General features: G+C 45.7%; 1 protein-coding gene across 4 annotated transcripts in view; it reads left to right on the top strand.

The window, feature by feature from the left end:
- Nucleotides 1-18452, top strand: part of GDAP1L1 (ganglioside induced differentiation associated protein 1 like 1) — a 31278-nt gene extending 12826 nt beyond the window's left edge. For 3 of the 4 annotated variants that reach the window (XM_024206974.1, XM_024206971.1, XM_024206972.1), the window contains 3 exons: nucleotides 9699-9796; nucleotides 10611-10725; nucleotides 18109-18452. In XM_024206974.1, the coding sequence (XP_024062742.1) occupies nucleotides 9699-9796; nucleotides 10611-10725; nucleotides 18109-18452 (557 nt within the window). The remainder of the gene's footprint in view (nucleotides 1-9698; nucleotides 9797-10610; nucleotides 10726-18108) is intronic. The other variant, XM_024206973.1, reaches the window with a different exon arrangement.
- The last annotated feature ends 6395 nt before the right edge of the window (nucleotides 18453-24847 follow it).

Raw genomic sequence — 24847 nt, forward strand, 5'->3', positions numbered from 1 at the left:
TTGGGCTTCAGTGGAGTTGCATTATTTTAAGCCAGAACTGAACCTGACCCAGAGTGGCTAACATCCAGGCACTACGTTCTGCCAGTTACCCATGACTAAGATGCTCAGCCAGTGAGTAGCCTCTTTACGGCTTTCTATGGCATTGTAATTCACTTGAGATAATTATGGCTTGGTGGTTCTGATTCCAAACAACTGGTCTGGAAAGGAGACAGAGAAATCAAATGCAGCCTTTGGGACAGAGGGTATTTAGTCCGTCTAGTCGCGGTTCAGAGGGCTCAGCCTCCACGCGTCCAGGACCAACATTATTGCTGTCAGTTACTGGGCCCTTTGCAGATGTTTTATTCATACATGCGGGTGGAGGACATGCTGCGCCCTTCATTATTTTATAAAGCATATTGCATTCGGATGCAGCTAGGAGAGATTGTTATCCCGCACATCACAGCCCAGAGACTGTGCCAAACAGGGCATGCACTGCACACGCTTAGGGCCCGGGTTTCCGTGATTGCCGAGCGCATTCCATTCTAACATGTGCTGTCCATTCTTGAGGACTAAGACAGCCCTTTGAACCTTATGCCCCAGTGGGGCTATGCGTTTTGGCGAGTACAGACTTTGGAGTCCTGGCCACAAAAGGGTTATCTGCCCCTCTTCGCACCATGGAGGGGGATCCACACCAGTACTAAACAGGCCAGCATGGGTGCAAGGCTGTGTGTGGAAGAGGCCTGTGGGATCCAGTGGCCCGCAGGGCCCAGGTAGGTGGAATAGCAGCCATGGGTGTGTGAGTGAGGGGGTGGAGGGTATATTAGCCCTGTGGCCTGCCTGTGGGTTGGGGGATGGACTCTACCCCCAAAGACTGCCTACTGCCTCCCATGAAGCCCTAGTACTTTCTCTTTGAGCAGGAGGGGGAATATCATAATGGACCACATCAAGTGTCCAAATCACAGCCTCGCTTTCCTCCCTCTCCTTGTCTCTCTTTTTCTCCCTCTCTTTCATGCATACATTCTCCCTGCTGCTCTGCTCCTTTTCATGTGCGCTCTCTCCTGCTCTCCTTCTTCCTCTCCTTCCCCACACCTCCAGTGGGCTATTTCATTATTATTTTCAATAATTTAAAGGTCATATGGGGGAGACTGCACAGGGATTCAATTACAGACACTGGATGAAGCGACGTAAGACTGTGTACTTGACCTTCAAGCATTCATGAAACATTGACGATACTTAATATAACTCAGCTGCAAGGACTACTCTTAAAGTACGGTTCTCCTCTGGGAAGTGACTTTGTCAGAATGACACTGGAGGGCCCCACCGTTATTGTCTCTCAAGGACTCTGGATCAGAATTGCTCATGGATCACAGTTTACAAGTACAAGATTTTTAACTTTTGACAAGCCCATCCTAGGATCTGGAATTAAGCTGGGCTCATGTATCACAGACAATCAAACGTCTGCTGTTGATGATGTCCTTCTCTGCCAGATTTTCTTCAGGGTCTTTGCTGTTTGTGTCCCATCCCCATCTAGCTGGGATTCTCTCACATGCAGTTACAGCCTTTTCTCATATGGGCGCCCCATCTCCATCTTCTCATATGCGCCTTTGCATCTCCACCCTGCCTTTTCCTTGTGCCACAGGCACCTTGAAGTCTTCTCCCTTCCACCCTCACTGAAGTTCTTTTGTGATCTGACCTAGACTTCCCTCCTGCTCTCAGTCCCGAGGCTTCACATCCAGGACATGCCCTAAGCACGTAAAGGGAGTATTAGAAAGTGCAATCTGCTCATGCAAATATCCCATTGGCACACATAGGGCCAAATTGTACTCTCAGTGGAGCCGGTTTAAATCCAGAATAAGGCTAATGAAGTCTAGGATGAGAAACCAAGTTGATGAGAATTATACCAGGAAGAGTCAAGCACAGAACAAACTGGTGCTTATGGTATACTGTTGAGAAACACACAAACATTTCTTACTTTGTCAGTGAAGTGAAAGGGAAAGGGGGAATTCTAGAGGATATAAAGAACCAAAGAATATGAATGCAGTGAAACAGTTCTAACCACAGTGCTAAACACAGGAGGTGAACTCCTAGCCCCACTGAAGTCAATGGGAGTTTTACCATGAACGTCAATATGGCCAGGTTTTCACCCTGGGAACACAGTGTACATGACAGTAGTGTTCATCCCAGAGAGCACCTTGAAGCTGTGCTAGGGACAGAGAGCACTGCAGGGCTCTGCATAGACCAAATCCAGGTCAACACTCTTGGAGCACAACAGCAGTCATAGAAAGGATTTGAGCACTGTGCATGTATAAAGAATGGGACCCACCCCCTACTGGGGGAAATGAAGGTCACACTATGTTAACGGAGAGATCATTTCCCCTACATTCTCAACAACACTGAACTCAGTTTTGGCCTTCCACCTTGATGGAACAATAATTCAGGCCCCCTGCACTAACAATTCCATCATTGCAGAGTCAGCCTCAGAAAAGGTTGTATAGCAATCGACGAGGGGAGACAGGCCCCCTTCATTCTATTCCTGACTTTGCCACAAACACCCTTTGTTACTCTGGGAAGGTTCCTTGACCCCTCAGTGTCGGTCTATCTGGGCTACTTATCAGGCCCCATCACTGTAGTATCTGTGCACCTCAGGTTAATCTCCACCTCCTTTTCTATCTCATTCCCTTCTCAAGTCTTCCTATTGGTCAGTGCGTATGGTGGGCTCTTTCTTGACATCAGTGGGTTTCTTACGTTGAGATGGTTGCACTCCATCACATGTATGTGTTTCTATGTGCACACGTACACTATTGCTTTCTAATGGGTGGAAGCAGATCTGCTCACGTGGATAGCAGACCCTTCTACTGGTTAAGTTAGTGCCACTACTGCAATTTACTGAGTATCACCTTGTGGTTTTGGAGCACAGTGATGATTATCAGTATCTATTTATATTGCGGTAGCCCCTAGGAGCTAGGCACTGGACAAACACAGAATACAAAGATGGTCCTTGCCCCAAAGAGCGTACAATCTAAGCAAGCATAAGAGTGTGGGTTCTTTTCCCTGTGCTGTGTGTCTATGAAGACTTGATGACAATGGTGTTGGCTGACCACAGCTTAGTGCACAGAAGATGAAGTAACAGGCTTCCAGCTGTGTGCCTAAAAGAAGTTCTCTAGGATTGGGATTATACCAGTCCATTGGATCAGCGGTTGGCAGAACCAGGAAGCCAGGATGCATTTTGGACAGAAGCTGCTGGGCAGTCACCTGGCCAGTGGGAGAGAGATGCAGAACAGAGAGAGAGGGACATAGGATGAAAGAACATACAACTAAAGCCATTTATTGTTTACCATTATAATTCTGAACTCCTCAGCTCCTGGGATGGCACATTCATTAGAGGGAGAACTTCCCCTGGCAGGACTGACTGAGTACTCCTTGCTTCAGAGGTAGACGTTGGGATGCTTTCTCGGGGTGACCGGAACTCCAGGTGACCTTGTTACCCCTTTGCCTTAGCAAGAGAGAGATTTGTGGGTGTCACCCCAGGTTGCTAGCCAGCCAACCAAGTTCCCTAAGACTCTGCCAGCCCTCTTTTCCTTGCAGGGAACACTTGATACACCCTTGTCCCCAACCCCCCCTAGAAGTGCATTCCTCTGCAATGTCCAGCCCCTGCCACTGGACACTCCCAGAGATTACCAAGTCTGCTGTCTCCAAAGAGACAGTATACACACCAGCCTGTTGGCTCGGCAGAGGTTTCGCACTTTACGTGAAAACATTGCACTGGGATGAACTTATAGTAAAATGAATAACAGGTTTATTAATAGTGGACAGAGATCTAAGTGATAATGAGCAAGGATAATAGGAACAAACTGGTTACAAATAAAACAAAAGTATCATGAGCTTTTGAGTGACTAAACTTGGCAGGCTACAAACCTTGTCTTAAGGCAGTTTTCTCACCTACCACTACTTCTTAGCATCACCAACCCATATGGTGGGGGATCCAGAGTTCATGGATGCAAAGAGCGCTGACCTCTTTGTTCCCTTAGTGGTGGATCACCAACATTTCTTTTTGCTTCTCCCTATATTCCCCCCAAGTTTATCGTCTTTGTCACCACTGTCAGGATGAACCCCTGGCATTCAGACTCCAGCGTCTTCCCATGCTGAGTTCACATCCTCATGTTAATTTGTTCCTCCTGTTTACCTCTGATGCAAATTAACTACCCGTTGTCTCTGGCATCACCCTGCTCAATTTACATTAAAGACAGGGAGATAACTATCCTGCCTCTTGTCTGGAAGAAAACCTGTTTTTCCCTTTCTCTGGTCACAGACTTTAAAGCATAATATCGGTAGTTCCTAATATAGTGTTAATACATACACTTCAAAGTGATATAAATGACCAGTGTGTCACTGGCTTTCGTTTGATATCTCACACAACATTCTTTGTAGATAAATATCATGACAGCAATGTGTTAGGTGTAGTGAGTTTGTCAGGCTTGATAGGAGTTGCTGTTACATGACAGTGGCATTGAGGGGCTCACAGGGGCACAGATGTACAGAATTTCAAGGGTAGACTTTGTAATTAATAAACCATTTGTTCAGCTCTTACAAAGGTCCCAGCAATGTCTATTTTGTATGCACAAGGCAAATGAGGGTGAAAAGAACACAACATAAACTACTGATCTGATGGGGATAAAGCTGCAGGCACAAGGTATGCAGCAGCAAGTGTTCAGGAAAGCTTTAAAAAGTACGTATGCTGGCAGTCTAACAGGAATCCAGAAGAGAAAATGAAGAGCTGAAAATTATTTGAAGCCCACTGGGGCTGGGATGAACCTGCTGGGGGATGACATGGCATTTAGCTTTTATTATTATATTGGGACTATGCCACCACTATTGTTAAGGTTGAGGCCAGCTTACTGTTTACCAGCTGGTAAGTGCTTGAATTATACAGCAAGTATGTTTCAGCAAGGGCTGCCCTTGGGCTGCAGGTAAGAGGCATGACTTGGTCAATGTGGCATTTTCTGCAGTGTGTTGTGTCCCACAGAATTGCATTCTCTCATTCTTTGGTATGCACCCCAACTGTCCTGCACTGTGTTAGGGACAGTGTATTGCCTGGTGCAAGGACTGCTTGCAGCAGGTTGCTCTGTGATATGAGGAGAGGTGCATCTGAATCCAGAGAGCTCCCGGACTCCTTATTTCTGTGCTGAGTCATGGGGGTTGTTCAAGAGGAGCAAAATGGTATGTTCTTGCCATGGGGATTTGTACCAGGGTAAGAACATAAGAATGGCCATACTGGGTCAGACCAATGGAATCCTGTCTTCAGACAGTGGCCAGTGCCAGATGCTTCAGAGAGAATGAACAGAACAGGGCAATTATCAAGTGATCCATCCCTTGTCGTCCAGTCCCAGCTTCTGGCAGTTGGAAATGTAGGGACACCTAGAGCATGAGGTTGCATCCCTGACCATGTTGGCTTATACCCATTGATGGACCTATCCTCCATGAATTCCTCTAATTCTTTTTTGAACCAAGTTATACTTTTGACTTTCACAACATCCCTGGCAACAAGTTCCACAGGTTGATTGTGTGTTGTGGGAAGAAGTACTTCCTTTTGTTTGTTTTAAACCTGCTGCCTATTGATTTCATGGGGTGATCCTAGTTCTTTTGTTGCGTGAAGGGGTAAATAACACTTCCTTATTCACTTTCTCCACACCATTCATGATTTTATAGACCTCTATCATATCTCCCCTTAGTTGTCTCTTTTCTAAAATGAGCAGTCCCAGTCTTCTTAATCTCCTTGTATGGAAGCTGCTCTGTATCCCTTATCATTTTTGTTGCCCTTCTGCACCTTTTACAATTCTAATAGATGTTCTTTGAGATATGGTGACCAGACCTGCACACAGTATTCAACGTCTGAGAGTACCATGGATCTACATAGTGGCATTATGATATTTTCAATTGTCTTATCGATCCCTTTCCTAATGGTTCCTAACATTCTGTTCGCTTTTTTGATTGCCACTGCACTTTGAGCAGATGTTTTCAGAGAACTATCCACAATGACTCCAATATCTCTTTCCGGAGCTAATTTAGATCCCATCATTTTGAATGTATATTTGGGATAATTTTTTCCATTTCATCTGCCATTCTGTTGCCCCGTCACCCAGTTTAGTGAGATCCTTTTGTAACTCTTTGCAGTCAGCTTTGGACTTGACTATCTTGAGTAATTTGTATCGTCTGCAAGTTTTGCCACTTCACTATTCACCCTCTTTTCCAGATCATTTATGAATACGTTGAACAGGACTGGTCCCTGTACGGATTCTTGGGGGATGCTGTTATTTACTTCTCTCAGTTGTGAAAACTGACCATTTATTCCTACCCTTTTCTTCCTGTCTTTTAACCAGTTACTGATCCATGAGAGGACCTTCTCTCTTATCCCATGGCTGCTTAGATTTCTTAAGAGTCTTGTGAGGGACCTTTTCAAAAGCTTTCTGGAAGTCCAATACACTGTATCGACTGAATCACCCTTGTCCACATGCTTGTTGACACCCTCAAAGAATTCTAACAGATTGGTGAGGCATGGTTTCCCTTTACAAAAGCAGTGTTGACTTTTCCCCAACCTTTCATGCTTATCTATGTGACTGATAATTTTGTTCTTTACTATAGTTTCGACCAATCTGCCTGGTTCTGAAATTAAACTTACTAGCCTGTAATTGCCAGGATCGCCTCTGGAGCCTTTAAAAAAAAAAAGATATTACATTAGCTACTCTCTAGTCATCTGGTACAGAGGCCAATTTAAGCGATAGGTTAAATACCAGTTAATAGTTCTGCAATTTCATATTTGAGTCCCTTCAGAACTCTTGGATGAATAACATCTGGTCCTGGAGACTTCTTATTGTTTAACTTATCAATATGTTCCAAAATGTCTCCCACTGACACCTCCATCTAGGACATTTCCTCAGATTTGTCACCTAAAAAGAATGGCTTGGGTGTGGGGATCTCCCCCACATTCTCTGCAGTGAAGCCTGAGGCAAGGAATTCATTTAGCTTTTCCACAATGTCCTTGTCTTCCTTGAGTGCTCCTTTAGCACCTTGATTGTCCAGTGGTCCCACTGACTGTTTGGCATGTTTCCTGCTTCTGACGTACTCACTACAATATTTTCTGTTAGCTTTTGTGTCTTTAGTTAGTTGCTCTTTAGATTCTTCTGATAGCAAACATAACAGTATGGGCAGGGATAAGTGCAGGTGATGTTCTAGAGGGAATCCTTAGGACAAGTGTCAAAGGGTGGAAACAGCTGGCATCTCTGGGATGGTTTGTGCAGAGCAGGTGAAGTGGTTGGAAATAGGCCAGGTAGAGACAGCTTGTGATCACTAAGCCCACCTTAAATGTGACTTTTGCCTTAGCAAGGACATGGACTGAGAGTTTTTGTCTCATGCTCCATGTCATCCGGAAGGATAGTGAGCTATGATGTCTGCCAGGGGCGTGTTATGGCATCCCTTATAGAGGAAAGAGTTAAGATTCTGGGGGCGGGACTGGCACGCACCTTAACTCTGTATTTCCTGGTTTTCAGAGGTTTAAGTCTAGGTGCACTCAACATCCTGGAAGGGCACAAAACCCTGATGGTCAACCTTGACTCTCGTTAAAGAAGTTTTGGGTGATGAATGAACTCTCTGAGTTGTTTATGATCCACAGTAGGAAGCATGTGTAAATCACGGAGTAAAAGAACTGAACTGAGCCGGGTATAGGGGAAACGTGGGGCAGATTCCATCCCTATCTTCCCCGGTCCCCGGGGCTCCTGAGCTAGTGACAGAGGTAGAGAGAAGGAGGATGGGGGGCTTTACTGATCATCTCAGTCCTGACCCGCAGCATGCACTGCTATTCTGGGTCCTAGGCTCCCCATACACAGCTCTGCCCATGGCCCAGTGCTGCCTGCAACTCACTCTGTATTCCACGGCTGAGTTCTTCTTGCACAGAAACTACCGACTATACCAAATGTCATAACTATTCTTTAAAATCAGTCCGTGACCTGGATAAACAGTCAGGTCCAGCTTTCACTTGCAGCAGAGTGAGGGGGATGGATAAGGAAATATCTGTATCATACTCGCAACCCTCTTCCCAACCCCAGGCAGCTATGCCAGGTACACCTCACCCCTCTCGAGGAGATGAGCAGTGGGCTAGCCGTGATACTGTACAGGCATTAATCACTCTGGCTGTGCTGAGGAATGAAGGGAAAGCCAGAGGCTGATTTATAGACTAGCCCTGCATCTTGCTGAACCACTGATGTTGTCATAATTACCAGTGATCATTTAAGGGAGGCACATGAAAGCGAGGGGGAAGCGAGTCATTACTGGGCTATCATGTTCACTGAGGAGCCTCCAGAGGTGTCTGTTTTTAATCTAGTAACCTGTTCACTGCATCATCAGCTACCAAAAGCAAAGTGTCCTGGATATGTGATTCTCAGAGGAAGGGTGAATGTGCACTGCATACCTTGCTGTACATCTATCTATACTTAAGGTGTTGTTATTATAGGCCAGGGATCAGCAGGGAAATCCGCTAGCGGGCCGGGCCAGTTTGTTTACCTGCAGCATCCGCAGGTTCTGCCGATTGCATCTTCCACTGGCCGCGGTGCACTGTTCCAGGCCAACGGGGGCTGCGGGAAGCGGCGGCCAGCACATCCCTCGGCCCGCCTGATGGGCCGCATGCCAAAGGTTGCCGATCCTTGTTATAGGCCAAGTCCCACATTCCTGCCACATCCCCAAATCCCAGTAACTTCACTGGGAGTTTGGGATCCCAAAGGCATGCAGGGTCAGGCTTAGGCCATCGAAGTGCCCAGGGAGGCTATTAGTACTCCTTGCTGATGGGGTGGTACGTATCTTCCTGGTACAATGGAGCTAGCCATGCTTCTTTGCTCAAAATGGAAAGTGTTCCCATCTCTAGCTTAAATCAGGCTGTTGCTTATTAATTATCAGTGATCGTTATTATTAATAAACCAGATTCAGTTCTCAGTTACACTTCTGTAAAATCCGGAGTAACTGCGTTGAAACCACCAGCGTGACTGAGAACAGTATTTCGCTTGACATGGCCCAGATTGAGAAAAGCCCCAGTTTCAATGGGATTTAAGCATATGCTGACGTGCTTTCTGGTACTGTAAGTTCTTGCATATTCACGTAGCACTTTTTACACAAATGAACTGCACCTCAAGGTGATTTATAGACTAACAGCCTTGTTTTCAAACTGTTCTCTAGATGATGCTCACAAATCCCTATCAATTACACTCTCCAAGGGTAAACCCACCAGAACTGAACAAAATGTCTCGGCAAATATTTACTGTGAAAGTTAATGGGCCAGATCCTTACTTGGTGTACACTGATTTCAATTTACCTGGGGATCTACCTTCATGTTTTTACCAGTATTTGCACAATCACAAGGTCCATGGGCAGCTGCAGTTTTTGGCTGCAAGAAGATCTGGATTCTGCCCCCCATCCAGGGTGGTACAACTCTTGAAGTTAGACCTAAAGTTACACCTCCTTGCACCAAGGCTGATTGAGGCCACTATATAGACAGGTGTGCAGTAGAAACCACTTTTCCTGATGTAATGATTGGGGGAAAATGACAGTTTCATAGCTAGAATGAGGCTCTTTTCACACAGTGCCAGGTCGGCATCACCGCTGCTGAAACTAGCCTTCCATCCACAGTGCGAGAGGATGCAACAGCTCCCCCGAACTGTCCTTCTGTCTCCCCCCAGGACACTTAGCTAATGCCAGTACGGAGCTGATGAAGCTGGACTACGAAGGGGAGCCCCAGCTGACTGAGCCATACCTTTCCAAACAGAAGAAACTCATGGTAAGACATCTACAGCAACATATGGGACTTTATTTCTAGGAGGGAGAGGGAGGATGGACCCCAAAGAACAGTCAAGGGCGCCCATTGCTGGGGCCCTGATACTACTGAGAGACCGGGTCCATTCTAAAGTGCTGAATATTTCCTCCCAAGTCACCCTGATGTTGTGTCTGTACCACCTGGGGACTAGACTCCCAAGTGAGCTGAAACCACTAGTAGAGCCTTTCTTTCCCCTCACCCCTCTCTGGGGCTGGACTCACAATGGGGCATCCTGACTTTTACTGCAACTGGGATGCCAGCTGGGGCTTGTGTGGTCTCCAGGAAGCAGCTCCGTTATGTGAGCCCAAAGGGTGCTTCTCTGGCTGATCCAGTCAGATCTATGCTGAGCTGCTCTTACCGGGAAGTTGCTTCCTGGGGCCAAAGTGGCAAGAGCTCAGCTGTGCTAGTCTCACCTGGGAGGCCTCCACCCCTTGCTGAGCCGTGAGGAGCTGTGCTGCTGAGCTGGAAGCCACCTTGGGCTAGGAGTTGCTTTCTCTTAGCCAAAGCTAGTAGGAACTGTGCTGAGCTGGGCTTAAATGGAAGTCGCCTCCCCATGGTTGAGTAGGTGTCAGCAGGGGGTCACTTTTACATGGATGAATCTTCTCTCCAGAGTCTGGTGAACTCCTCCTGCAGCTGTTGAATAACTAGAATGACGAAGGGGTTTAGAAGGTGTTGTGTATGCTCTGCATTGCACCCTTTCTAGTGCCAAGAGCACCTGTGCAAGGAACGTGTGGTCTCAGGGCCACCCATTCAGTGTAAACCTGTGGCTTTTATCTAGGCCAAGATCCTGGAACACGACAATGTGAGCTACTTGAAGAAAATCCTTGGCGAGCTGGGAATGGTGCTAGACCAGATTGAGGCCGAGTTGGAGAAGAGGAAACTCGAGTATCAAGGTAGGCAGCTTTGTGAGGTGTTTTGTAAGGCACTGCTGAAACGCTGGCCCAGTCCAGAGCAGTAGCTTTGCTGTGTCACAACAGTCACACCCTCTCATCCAGAGGTTACTGTGAGGCATTCCCTTCTCTTTACCATAGTCACCCTTATCCCTGAGGTGACATTGTTCTGATGCCTTGGGAGGCACCACCTGGGAAGTAACACCTGTGTGGTGCAGCACACAAAGGGTTAAGGGCTCTCCGCTGATCTCAGATGCCCGGGTTACATGGTTCCACACATCCCTCTCTCCCTATTTTCACTCCCCTCTGCTGGCTGCGTGATGACGCCTCATAATGAACCCCCCAAGAAACCAGATGAAAGTTCAGAGGCAGAGGAGTAATTGCACTCAACTGCTATGATGAAATGTCAGTGGTGTGGCTTGTCATTCGCCATTCAGATCGACTGCTCCACCCACCTCCCATCGAACATGCCTACAAGGGAAGCGAGGTTGTGGTGAGAGCTGCTTTGACATTACACAGTGACCCTGGAAAACGACAGAGCTGGGGTGGGGCAGAGGAACTTCCTCTGCTCCAGTTGTGGCTGAGTCCATTGCAAAGTAACAATAGTTTGTGTGTGAGGCCCAAAGAAGCTTGTGAGGAACTACGATCAGTGAAGCAACTTCAGGGAGGCCAGGAGCGTATCTGAAAACACCTGGAACAGTCCCACTTCTCGTGCAGTAGGAAGGGAACAAGGAATTCTGCTCAGATGCATTGGGTAGGGTTTGGAAATACACCGCTGCATTAGAAAGAGCTAAATAAACCTGTGCTCATGGGTTACACAGCAGGGCACTCTCTGCAGAGAGGGATTGAGCAGCCTTCGCTGCTCAGGCAGTGGGGGATTAAAGATGGGCCTTTTCCGCATAAACAAGACATTTCTCATAAGTGGCCTTGTCAGTGTATTTTAGCACTGGCCTGTGCAGGCTTTGGTGTATGGCTTTGTAAATCATCGGCGTTTGTTTAATTCAAGAAGCTTCTAGTCACTCCCAGTGACTCGTTTGTGAAATGCCTTGGGAATGGGGGCGTCACACAAAAGGTCCAAAGTGATAGCATATTGTAAGCTAGTCAGGGCAAGTCAACACTACAAAATTAAGTTGACCTAAGTTACATCAACGTCCAGCCACCGCAGGAATTACATCGCTTTTGCATGTCCACACTACACTCCTTGTGTCAGCGGTGCATGTCCTCGCCGGGAGCTCTTGCGTCGATTTGTCAGTGCGGGGCATTGTGGGACAGCTTCTGAAAGACAGCAACAGTCGATGTAAGCAGCACAGTGTCTACACTAACTACATTGACCTAAGCGCTACGTCTCTCACGGAGGTGGAGTTATTACATCAGCGTAGTGGGCGAGTTACACTGATGGGAGCTACATTTTAGTGTGGACGCTTACAGATCTAGGTCGACATAAGCTGCCTTTCATCGACCTAACTCTGTAGTGTAAACCAAGCCTCAGTGCTTATGGTTGCAAACGGCAAAAAAAAAAAAAAAAAAAAAGGAGAAAAATATTCCCACTAACTATGGTTTGTAACCTATCACTTAAGGAGAGTGGCAGAAGAAATTCAGTAATGATAAGTGCAAAGTAATGCACATTGGAAAAAATCATCCCAAATATAGATACAAAATGACGGGATCTAAATCAGCTGTTACCACTCCAGAAAGAGATCTTGGAGTCATCATGGAAGTTCTCTGAAAACATCCACTCAATGTGCAGCAGCAGTCAAAAAAACTAAGAGAATGTTAGAAACCATTAGGAAAGGGATAGATGATAAAACAGAAAATATCATAATGCCACTATATAAATCCACTGTACACCCACACCTTGAATGCTGCCTGCAAATCTGGTCAGCCCATCTCAAAAAGGGCCCATCGCAGAAAAGGGCAATGAAGATGACTATGGGTATGGAACAGCTTCCATACGAGAAGAGATTAAAAGTGGGACTGTTCATTTTAGAAAGAAGACAACGAAGGGGGGATATGATAGAGGTACATAAAATCATGAATGATATAAGAAGTGTTATTTACCCCTTCACATAACACAAGAACTAGAGGTCACCCGATGAAATTAATAGGCAGCAGGTTTAAAACAAACAAAAGGAAGTATTTCTTCATACAATGCACAGTCAACCTGTGGAACTCATTGCCAGGGGATGTTGTGAAGGCCAAAAGTTTACCTTGGTTCAAAAAAGAATTAGATAAGTTCATGGAGGATAGGTCCATCCATGGCTCTTAGTTCCAGGTGTTCCTAAACCTCCAATTGCCAGAACCTGGGACTGGGCAACAGGGGAAGAATCACACAAAATTACTCTACTCTGTTCATTTCCTCTGGGGCACGTGGCACTGGCCACTGTCAGAAGACACGGATACTGGGTTAGATGGACCATTGGTTGACCCAGTGTGGAAGTTCTTATGTTCTTAATGCATGTGCAATTGTACACCTAATATGCATGCAAAGTTTTTGTAAATGCACATTTATATTCTGGACTTTTGCGCGCACAATTGACCATTTATAAATCTCACTAATTATTTACATATACAAATGGGCAACTTTTGCATGCAATCAAGGAAATTGATTATGCAAATTAGGCCTGCAATTGCTCACAGGTATTTCTGATCATCTATCACTGAATGTTTAGAGCCAGGGACAACAGGTTGATGGGGTGACATTTCCATTAAAAATAACAATAAATCTTTGTACTTCTATAGTGCTTTCCATTTAAGGATCCTAATGTGCTTCACAAATAACAATTGACTAAGGCTCATACCATCCCTTCCCCTGTGAGGTAGATCAGCATCCTTTTAGACAGGGACCCATGGAGAGATTAAGTGACTTTCCCAGAGTCACACAGCAAGTCAGTGTCAGAGCTGGGGCTAGAACCCAGACCTCCTGATTGCACATCCCATGCTCTGACCATCAGAAAGTACACATCCCAATTCATATACATCACTGGTCACACTGCAGTTCCTGTGCTTTCCTTCTCTTCCATTTTGTCATTCTTCTCCCCTTGTGTTCTGATATTTATGTAGTACCCCAGTCTCCGGTGTCTGGGTTTCCAGAGGAGGCCGCTTCCTGAAAAGCAGGGTTATTCCCAAGGACACCAGCGATTCAGCTGTCCCTCAGTAAATGCTTTGTAATGAGCACACAGGCCACAGCAGGAACCACCAGCATCTGACCAGCCACAGAGACTTTGGGACGGGGACATTACGGTCCCCCAGTTGTGCTGAAACTGATGGGAACATCAATGGAAAACGCAGTGTGTTTGTGCTGCTCACAGAGGGCAGGTATTTTATGGGTCCTACATAAAATGCCTGCAGAAGCCTGAAAGATTCAATTAACTCCCAATTACAGAGAGTGAAAGCCTGATGAAAAGAAAGCTATCAATTACCAGACCAGAGCAAAGCAGCCCAACAGGGCTTCTGCTCCGCCCCCTCCCCCCACCCCGCAGGGACCCTGGCATGTGAGCAGAGAAAGATTCCATCTGGGACGACTGAGCTGCTGTACAACAGACAGGGAACCGGCTTGCCAGGAATATGGGAAGCCCCTGGGGATTGCCACTCTGAACAGTCATCCCAAAGGTCAATGCTGCCAATGAAAGGAACAGATCCTCACTGATACATAATAAAGGATTCATAGGAATCGCCCTTCTCTTAATAACCTTTAATCTTTTGTTTCCTTGTCCTGCCCCCTTCATTCTGTTAGCCACCCACTTTCATTGTCATGAGTACAATGGAGGCTATAAGCTTTTTGGGGCAGGGACTGTCACTTCTGTGAAGCACCCAGCAGGCTCTCAGACACTATGCAATGAAAGTGGTTCTAAGCAGCGTGACAAGCAGGGCTGTGGGGGCTTGAAATTCGTGGGTTGCAGGTTTGGAACATATCTTGGAACTGGTTAGTCAAGCAACAATTCCTGCAGCCACCTCACTCTCCAGGGCAAGATAACTGGTTCTGGCTGTGATGGGAGTTGTGTCATTCCCAGTCAAAAGCAACATGGGGACTTAATAGCTATCAAGTTCAGGCCCAGCAAACCCCACAGGTGCGGGGATTATGGAAAGCCATGTAGTCACTGGAGTGAGTCTGTGCCTACCCTGCTAATCATGTCAGATAATACTCTCATTAACAGACACACTCACGCTTGGTACTAATTATTGAGCCCTCTGATGGGAGATTTCTGGGGCATGAAGCCAAGGGCCGCCGCTAATGTCACTCAAAGGCGCTTTGTTTCCTTCCCACTTAGACAGGGCTGGTCCCTATCTCCCGTTTCATAGCAGAGGGCACCCAAACTTTATCCAATTGGTGCCAACGATTTGACAACGGCCCACAAGCTGCATTGCAGCGGCCCTTATCTTCAGTCCAGAGCTGCAGCCACTGAGGCTACAGGGCCCGAAGCGCAGTGCTCCAGCTACCCGGCTGCTTGGATCCAGATGGGGCTTCACGAGCTGGGACCTGCCACCCTTTGGCCTAGAACAAACTGGGCGATGCTTTCACACACTGGGCTTCGGCCACCCTGCTTTGTACTAGAGACGGACCGAAGTTGTGAAAAACCTCAATCTGAACTTCCACGCTATCTGGGGTGTTCAGGTTTGGCCCATTATAGACATGGGCCTGAGTCTTGGGGTGAGATTGTCTCCCCCGTGGTGGCCTACAGTGCTGTAAAACCCCTTGTGCCAGTAGGCACCAGTGCTGTCACCTGCTCTGTGTGTCTGCCAAGCCAACAAAAACCAGGCCTTGCAATTAACATTAGCGCCATTGCTGCAGCCTCTCAAAGCAGGCAGGCACCACTTGTTTGCAGCTCCCTGCCCAGGCAGTGCCATAAATTGTCTGTTTCTGCTCCACTCGCCTCATAATGAGCTTTCCAAAGCAGGGACTGTGTCTTCCCTACTCTCTGTAAAGTGCATGGACATTCACACTGCTAGAGATTGGGTTAATAATGCAATAACTAACAGCAATAATAAACGACGAGTAAGGTTTGATTCAGTGCATGCTTGTTTTTACACTACCGCAGAGGGAGCAGCATCTTCATCCCCAGATAGGGGAGCATACGCCAGTGGAGGGGGAGCTCACAAATCTCCCCCCCCCTCACCCCCATCAGGGTATTGGTTTTCCCTTTCGTGGTTGGAACAAGGGGACAGATTTTCTCCAATAGCCCCGTTGAGGCTCAGGAAGGGTAAAGAGGGCAGAGATCAGGTTTCCTCTGAAGGGAATTACTAGGCTTCCCTTTGATCCACAGGAGCTCTCTCTCTGTCGTTAGCTCCAATGCTCTAATTTGTTCGGAAGGTGGAATCGGGCTGAGAGTCGCCCTCATTTAAATGTTTACCACAGAATCACGACGGTGCAGGAATAATTCAGGACACAGTCCTAGCCTGGAGTGCTTACAAGGTGGGGAAGAACAAGCTAGGGATGGGGGGGGGGGGTGTTCATGCCAAAGTAGGTTTGTTTTCTGACAAACAGAACTGTTAGTTAATGAGCAGATTGGACCTCACCCCATGCCACTGCCCTACATGCTCTGCAGGAACCCAGAGCTCTAGGAATACACCACTATCCCCCTGCAGGCCCCCAAATGCGGCCTGTTCGGGGCTGGGTCTGCTCTTCTACTTAGCCTTTCCCTTTCTCCTATTGTCAGCCCTCTGGTACCTCCTCAGATTAGTGAGGACATGTAGGGTTTGCAGTATTTCAGAGATGACTGAGGCAGGTTTTAGGATAACTTACTTATTTACCTAACAACAAGAAATAGCTTGCAAGTCAGCACAGCACAGATGCTGCTCTAATCTAGCCTGGCTTTATTCTCTTGTCTCCCTCTTCCTAAAAAAATCATCCCTGCATCTGTGTGCGAGTCCGTAGGAAGTGTGGCCTAGCATCGTATCCTGCAGGGTGTGTGACAACTTTTAACCTCATACTAAAGCTCCACCTTTTATAGCAGAGGGTAGCTCCCCACATTACAGGCTAGGATCACTGGTTTGTCATCACAGGTCTGTTCATGAGCACTCGTACCCTGCAAATCCTGGTTTGTTATTGTAGGGTTGCTCTTAAGTGCTCTGCTACACACACTGGTGTATTATTGTAGAGAGGCTCCCTGGCTCTGTACTGCACCCAATGGTTTTTTATTGGAAGGTTACTCATGCCCCAGCACTCAGAAGCACTAGAGATTTTGCCTGTTAATTAATTTTAGAAAAATGTATGAAGAGCATTTAACTTCCAATCATTTGCTCCCAAGGGTCAAACAATAAAGCTTCCCACAGCTACAGAACATAGCAAGGGATTCAGAGGGTCTACAATCCTAAAGGGAGAGACAGAAACCCTGCTTAGACCCACCCACCCCTTCCCTCAGCTCTAATCCTTGCTCCTCTGTGAGTTTATGTAACCCCACTCTTAAGGGAATCAGCTGCTGTCACTAATAAGGCTCACCTGCTACTCTGCCACAGGCCCTGCCAGTTAGCATGCTACAGGGATGGAAGGATGTTTGGGGAAGTGTTTTAACCCCCTACTGGCCAGTGCCGATGCAGGAGTCCCTCCATCCCATCACAGACTCTCTTCGAGAGCATTTCTCCTGTGATATTATTGCTGAGGGTAGCCAGTGACTGGGAGCCTTTAACCCTTTGGTATCTGTTCTCATAGCCCATGTCAGCATTAAATATTGCCTCCCCCTGAAATCTGATTCCCCTCACAGAAGTGCTGATAAATCTGGTGTCTTGGAATAGAGTTTCCACCAGAGGTCATGAGTTTAAAGAGGCAGAAGGTGCTCGTTAGTGGCAGCAGGAAAAGCTGGAGGTGCTGGATCAGCAGCTACGCTGAGTCCCACACTCAGTAAGAAATTTCTTGGATTCCCAAGTAGCTCTAAGGTCACTAATATAGAAAATGGGGAACAGTACTGGCCGTGACCCTGGGGCCTCCTTCATTTGTGAAACATCACACTATGTTCAACCAGCAGCCAAGGACAAAGGTAATTGCTGTCCCTGAGTGCATAGGGCAGCTGTTCATTTGGAGCTGGGACACTTACTAGGTCCCACTGAAGCCGAAGGGTGTTTTGACACTCACCTCACTGGAAGCAGGATAAGGAACCACCATCTATAACGAGCCCACAGAGAAGGTTCACGAGTAGTTCTAAATTCAGCAAGTTCTCACAGCCCTGCTTTTAAAGATTCCCCGGGGCCCAATTCAACTCCTTATAAACTCATTAGAGAAGATCGGCTTCTTAATGAACTCTAACTCTGCAGCGGTACTTAGAGCCTAATCCAAAACCTGCTGGAGTCAATGGAAAGCCTCCCCATTGCCTTCAATAGGCTTTGGACCAGGCCCCAATTTTCCAAACAGCAGCTTGTTCTCATCTTGTCTGTTTTTGTGGCTTAATTCTCCAGGGCAGAAGTGCGAACTCTGGCTCTGCGGATGCGTCTTTACCTTGGCTGACATCCTACTGGGAGCCACCCTGCACCGCCTCAAGTTTCTAGGACTGTCTAAGAAATACTGGGAAGATGGCAGCAGACCCAACCTACAGTCCTTCTTTGACAGGATACAAAAACGCTTTGCCTTCAGGAAAGTTTTGGGAGACATACACACCACCCTTCTCTCGGCCGTGGTACCCAATGCCTTCAGGCTTGTCAAACGGAAACCCCCCTCCTTCTTTGGAGCCTCCTTCCTTATGGGATCTCTGGGGGGAATGGGATATTTCGCTTATTGGTATTTAAAGAAAAAATACATCTAATGCTGGCTGTTTGGTGTTTAGTTTGGTGTCTCTGTGCTGTGTGAAATCACGATGAATCCTCAGTAACTGTAATGAAATTTGAAACAAGGTATGAATAATTATATTGTTGATGTAACATTCCATAGTTAGAAGTAGAAACTTATACCGCAAGGAAATAAGACACAAAAATAAGTCAACTTATAAATGGCTTTTTTTAGGTTTAAGTATTAAACGGTAGCGACCGGTGAGTGTCATACTCGGGCACTTACTGGGCTTACACACCTGTCATGGAGTGAAACTGCCTCCAGAGCAGGCAAATTCCGGTGGAAGAGAGATGGCAACCCCGGAAAATTTTCAAAACCCCAGGTTAAACTATGGGATTTGGATACTCTGTGCTGTACCTTTATGTTTTCAAAATGTACATTGGCCGCATCACACATTTCACAGGTGCAAGTAGAGGGGCCGTTCTTCTTATAGAAACTGTTTCACTCTTGTGATCTGGGGTCTTTCCTGGAAGCAGAGAGGACACAGCCAGTTGCGGGGTACAGTAGCCATTCAAGATCAAGGTGGAGTTGAATGATTTAATTATCCATTTTTTAAATTATTTCCATTAAATCAAATATTTTTAATGAGCTTATCTTAGAATGTATCCACCTTCTACGCCTGCTTTTTTTTTTTTAATGTTTAACGCATGTCTTTTACTAAGAGCCACATTTATTTCTCAGTGATATCATTTTGACTTCCAGACTGAATTCTGTCTGACACAGATTTTTTTTTAGCCTCGCAGCTCTTTGCCTTGAATTTCCTTTCTGGATTTGCAAAGCACCTTTCACTGACTGAGCTTCTTGGGACTCTGAAAAATGCAAGCGTTCTCAGAACTTTTCTGCACTTGCCTGGAGACGCTTTTGTTTTCTCTTCTGTTAGGGGCTCTTCTCAGTAATTTTCTCCCTGTGTATTTTCTTAGAGACACTTTGCACAGAATCACGTTTATCACTTTCTTGTGCCTTTTGCATGTTGGAAAGAATAATGGGTGTCACTGCTACTCATGCTTAGAAAACTACGAGATCCAGAATAAACCAGATGGGAGGCGTAACTGCTTTACATTTCTAAATGTGTTTAACATCAGTTGACTCTTATTTCAAAGTGGGTCAGTATTTGGAGGGACTGTCAGGTGGTTTGTGCTGTTTCCTTGCACAGTAAGGATTGATATAAAGCCCAAATGGAAGCAATATAACCTCCCTTTCAATCAAATCTTTCTAGCGAGATCTAAGCCTGTTAGAATTTCCTCTACCTAGTTTTCAGAGCTCCAAGTGATCACTGGCAAATAGCATTGCATCTCTAGATTTGGTAGCTAACAATGAATGCTGCACAAGTGCTAGGAATCACATTGTGCCTCGCCTCTGGTACAAAGTGGCAAAAGTCGTTTCTTTATGCATTTGTGAGACGTAGGATTTCACAGCAAGGTCAGTGGTCCCCCCCCCTGCGAGTCATGAAATCATGAAAAATTCACCAGAAACAACATGAGGGACCAATGTGTACATTTTTGGACAAATGTGCAGGCAAAAATGCACAAACTTCCTCTGTATTTTCACAATCAGTTACACATACAGTTGAGCATGCAGTCACTCAGTTTGAGTGTGCAATCATTTGCACACAGATGAGGTACCCAATTCATGCACACATTTTTCCTAGACATTAGACCCATATTTTTCAAAATGTGTGTGTATGCATGCATTGCTCCATTGGTACATGCAAAACCCTCACACCAGCATTTGTACATGCAACTTGGGCAATTGTACATGTCTATTTACATGACCAAATGGGTGTAATGTTTTATGGGTAAACTCATTCCTACAAATATTGTTGGTGTATTTGTGGAAACTTGGTGGTAATTTGGCCCGAAGTATCCAGTATAGGAGACACTGAATTTGGTACATTTTAAGGAGGGCAGGAGACGGAAGAGTCTCCCAATTTCCTCCCCTTGTTTAAAAGCTTGAAAGGAAATGGCTAATGTAGGAACACGTGGTTGCCACACTAAAGCAGGCCAATGGTCCATGTAAAGCAGTGATTCTCAACCTTTCCAGACTACTGTACCCCTTTCAGGAGTCTGATTTGTCTTGCGTACCCCCAAGTTCCACCTCACTTAAAAACTACTTGCTTACAAAATCAGACATACAAATACAGAAGTGTCACAGCACACTATCACTGAAAAATTGCTGACTATCTCATTTTACCATATAATTATAAACTAAATCAGCTGGAATACAAATATTGTACTTACATTTCATTGTATAGAATATAGAGTGGTATAAACAAGTCATTTTCTGCCTGAAATGTTAGTTTGTACTGCCTTCGCTAGTGCTTTTTATGTAGCTTAATGCACTGCTGGAGGCACCTAGGTACTACGGTGATGATCACAGTGAAAGAATCTCTCTGGACTCGAATAGAAACATACCCGACAGCGAGCACTAACTGGTAATGCTTACCAGAGGGGTCCTCTTCTGAGATTTTTATGTCGATTAAATAAACAATTCAGAAAAGGTGGAAGAGGCAAACAACCCCGGCATGTTCCCAGTGTCAGTGAGCCTGGTTTCCCTAGTAATTCACTCAGCAGTGAAATCAGCTGGAGACTCTGACTAAAGTAAGCACTCCAGGGAAAGACAGCGAGAGTAAAAAATGGCAATCAGAGGGACTGTTGGGGAGAGTAGGTGGATAGCAAAGGCACTGCCGCAATGAACCACTGGATGAGCATTACCATTCCAACCAACCTATATTAATGCACATACTTCATTATGGTGCAGTCCTGCTATGGTTAGAGGCAGTTAGGATCAAATGTAATCCCAGATCCACATGAGTTGGCCTTTATCTGCAAGCCTCTTCTATTCACTCAGGTGACAAATGGTTCTCTCCCTATCACTGTAACCTTAACGTGGAACCAGGCAACAGCTGTAACAGAACCCTCCTAGACAAGGGTTTCCCTGCCTGAGGTGCTCTCGATAGGCAGAACTAGTGACCAGCTGCAGATGTGGCACCCCAGCCCTTAGGGCTAGATGGGGACTTCAGGCACAGCCCTGAACAACAAGGGGTGGCGCATAAGTTGCAACACCACATGATTGCTGCTGGGTGACGTGCCTGAGACCGAGTAAATTCCCATTTTGCTTCTGGGCCTAGTAATTGACAGCTGTCCTACCCATCAGTAGTTGCTACCCCTCCCCCCCATACTGACTTAGCTACATAGGCCGGTAAGCAGGGGATGCGGGTTCATGCCAAGGATCTGCCCATTCCCTGCCCCGGCCCATTTACAGGCTCCTGGGAGGGAGTAAGCAGACAAGTAGCCCCACTTACTCCTTTGAACTAAGGCCCCCATCAGGGTGTAAGGAGAATTCTTCTTCCCTTATACGGGGGTGTAGTTTGAGCCACAATCTAGCCTTATGTGTTTTAACTTTCATTTTAAAAGGGCCTCAACCTGGCTTTCGATTTTGCTCCTCCTGCAGTTTTCCCCCGGATATATTTTCAGCTTTTAAAAGTCTAACTCCCTGATTTGTGGATGCAATCAAGTTTTTAGACATCTAAGTGCCTGTAAATTTTTCTTTGCGCTCCAATCCTGAACCTGCAATTATTTGGGGACAGAAAATCAGAGGCCACTTTCAAAACTTTTGGTCTTTTAGTATTTATCAGAGATCTGTGTTTTCTGTGGCAATGAGTGAGCTGTGGATACATTGTGTCCTTTGGGTAATCAAGACTTTCACTTTCAGCTGGAGATTCCAAACAATTTCATCTCTATTCCCAGCTATTGCTCCAGTTTAAATGGCTCCCAAAACAAAGGTTTTTAAATCTCTTTTTTTCTGAGAGTTTTGTTTGAAAGCTTCAATAATGAAAAATGTAAGTGTACGTCATTTTATCTGGCAATTGATCTTGTCCTGTCACACCTTACTAGTCTCCTTCATTTTTCAAGTCAGAGGAGAAACTCCCCCCCCCCAGAAATGGTGCATTCAAGAATAAAACTGATCAGATGATGAGGGGAGCGAGAACATGATATAGAGCCTTTCCTTTCTAGGTTGCCAATAAGAGCCAAGCCCAGGTTCACAGTGTTCAAAGAACAGCTGGTGACTGTTTTGTGACTCATGTGAAATTAGTGGCAGGATCATAGTCTGTTTCTGACAAGTGTCCACATGACACAATTGTTGGCAGCCTGAACAACTCGGGTACGGAGTGCAGGGCCATGGAGCTAGAATTATCCTCTCAGATTGCTCATCTAAGGGCAGGATTGGTCAAGGTCCATAGATGGGGCAGAGTGGGGGAAGCTTCCACTGGCACTGCACGTGTTGTGCCTGTTTGAGACTAAATAGATACGTGACTTCGCATCCAGGACATCAATCAAAAGAGGGGGGGAAATCATAGCAAATGTTAGTGGTTGTGAAACATTAGGTCATGTTTTAAACTTATGCCAAAAGAAACTCTACAGCATTGGTCAACACCATCAAGAGTTAAGCCAAACCAATCCGAGTTACTCCAAAATCCTGTTTTAGGACACAACAATAATGCACCAAATTTATCAGCTATTACTAATGGCCTTTAGATATTGATAAGTCACTGAATGAATAATCCAAGGATAAGGAAACTGCTCTGACTATCAGAAATTAAATAACCCAATTTTGCATCTGCAGGTATTCATAGGATAGTGGCGAATAAAGTTCTGACCCAACATTGAAGTCAATGACAAAGCTTTCATTGACTCAATGGGGCAGAATCAAGCCCCATGGCCCCAATTCAGCAAACCGGTGCTTTTGTTATCCAACAAAGAACTTAATCACATGCTTAACTCTCATTGGCTTTAATGGGGTGTAAACATATGCATAAGCACTTGTGTGAACAGGGTTAGACCTCAGCATGTGCTGAAGGGTTTAGCTGAATTGGGGCCTAAACAACCAAGAACTAGGGAATCCAGACCAATCCATTTCCAGTACTGAATATAACTAATGCCAGGTTTTTAGCTGGTTGAGGCCAAAAATGATGGATCTTTTGTTCAGTCTGAAATAAATACATTAAACCCATGAGTGCATTTCACATCCTTTGTTCTTGCGTTGGTTTTCTAGCATGTCCAAGTGACTTTACTTTTTGCTATTACATTGTCCTTTATTGTACAGGGACATTTTCAAGAGTTTCCCATCCTTCACTATGAGAAATTACACTATACGAACACAGTCTGTCAGGTTTTTTAAAATGACTTGTATATTGGAAATATTATAATCTTGTTTTAAGAAAACAAAATAGATGGGTAATTGGTTCATCACAGATTTATTGGTGTAGATTTCTTTACCACTTACTGCACTTAGCAAGAATGCCAGGGAACTCAATCTGTAGCAACCAGGGAAAGTGGAAGTGAATGGAAGCTACCGCCTGGAACTTGTCTGTATACTGAGTCTAGCATTTTAGGTACACATAGCTTTGGTTGTAGCTCTCAAACACTCTAAAATGGATTGCTTTGCCTTCCGGTTCACCTTAACACTGACCAATTCTTGTTTCCTAAACAGCAGCTTCAATATAAACAATAAACTAGTCTCTGAACTACTTCTCTGTTCCTGTTTTGGCTGAGAATGAAATGCTCCTGCATTTGTCAGAATAGCAAAAACTCATGGTTTAGTGTATGAGGAGAGGAAGTGGGTTCTGTTCCTGGCCCTGGGAGACCTTTGGCAAGTCATTTTACTCCTCCATGCCTCAGTTTACCCATCTGTAGCTTGGGGAGAAGAACTCTCAGCTACCTCACAGGGGTGTAGGGACTGTACAAATAATGTAATTTATTGGGTAGGAAGTGCCACATAGTTTCAAGAAAAACTTGTTCCTTTGGCCCAGTGGGCCGCACCAAGGGCCAAATCCTCCCTTGAGGTAACCTCTGAAATCAATTGTAGTAACATCAGGGATACAATTGCCCCAAAGATTCAGCTCTGTCTTGATAACCCAGGGCCATACACTGGTGTGATCAGCCATCTTGGATAAAGTCACATGAATAAGGGAAGATGACGTGTAGCTTGATGAATGAAGAGTTAAATCACTTTCAGGATTTCAACATAGAGAAAAGCGCTAGGTTTACAGGTGAGACTAAGAAAGCTGCCTGCGAATGAGAGATGGGATCATCCTGAGCGCCCCCCAAAAACCCATCATGCTTCCCAGGACATAAGATCAAAGCTCAACAATATTATTTACCCAGGCCCAGGTGACATATATAATGGGAAGTGAGTATGTGAGTAAAGACATACTAAAGCTATTTCACATGCAGCTATAGCCCATTGACTGTAGCAGCAGCTATAGCCTTGCATGATCCCTTACATGGGGCTTTTGCCAGTGGATCCATGCACAATAGTTCGTAGACCCACTGGCTACATGCCCACTCCTCCCCTGGCCTGCTCACACACACC

Source organism: Terrapene carolina, unplaced genomic scaffold, assembly GCF_002925995.2.
Source record: "Terrapene carolina triunguis isolate 2854851 unplaced genomic scaffold, T_m_triunguis-2.0 Scaffold130, whole genome shotgun sequence".
Classification (NCBI taxonomy): Eukaryota; Metazoa; Chordata; order Testudines; family Emydidae; genus Terrapene; species Terrapene triunguis.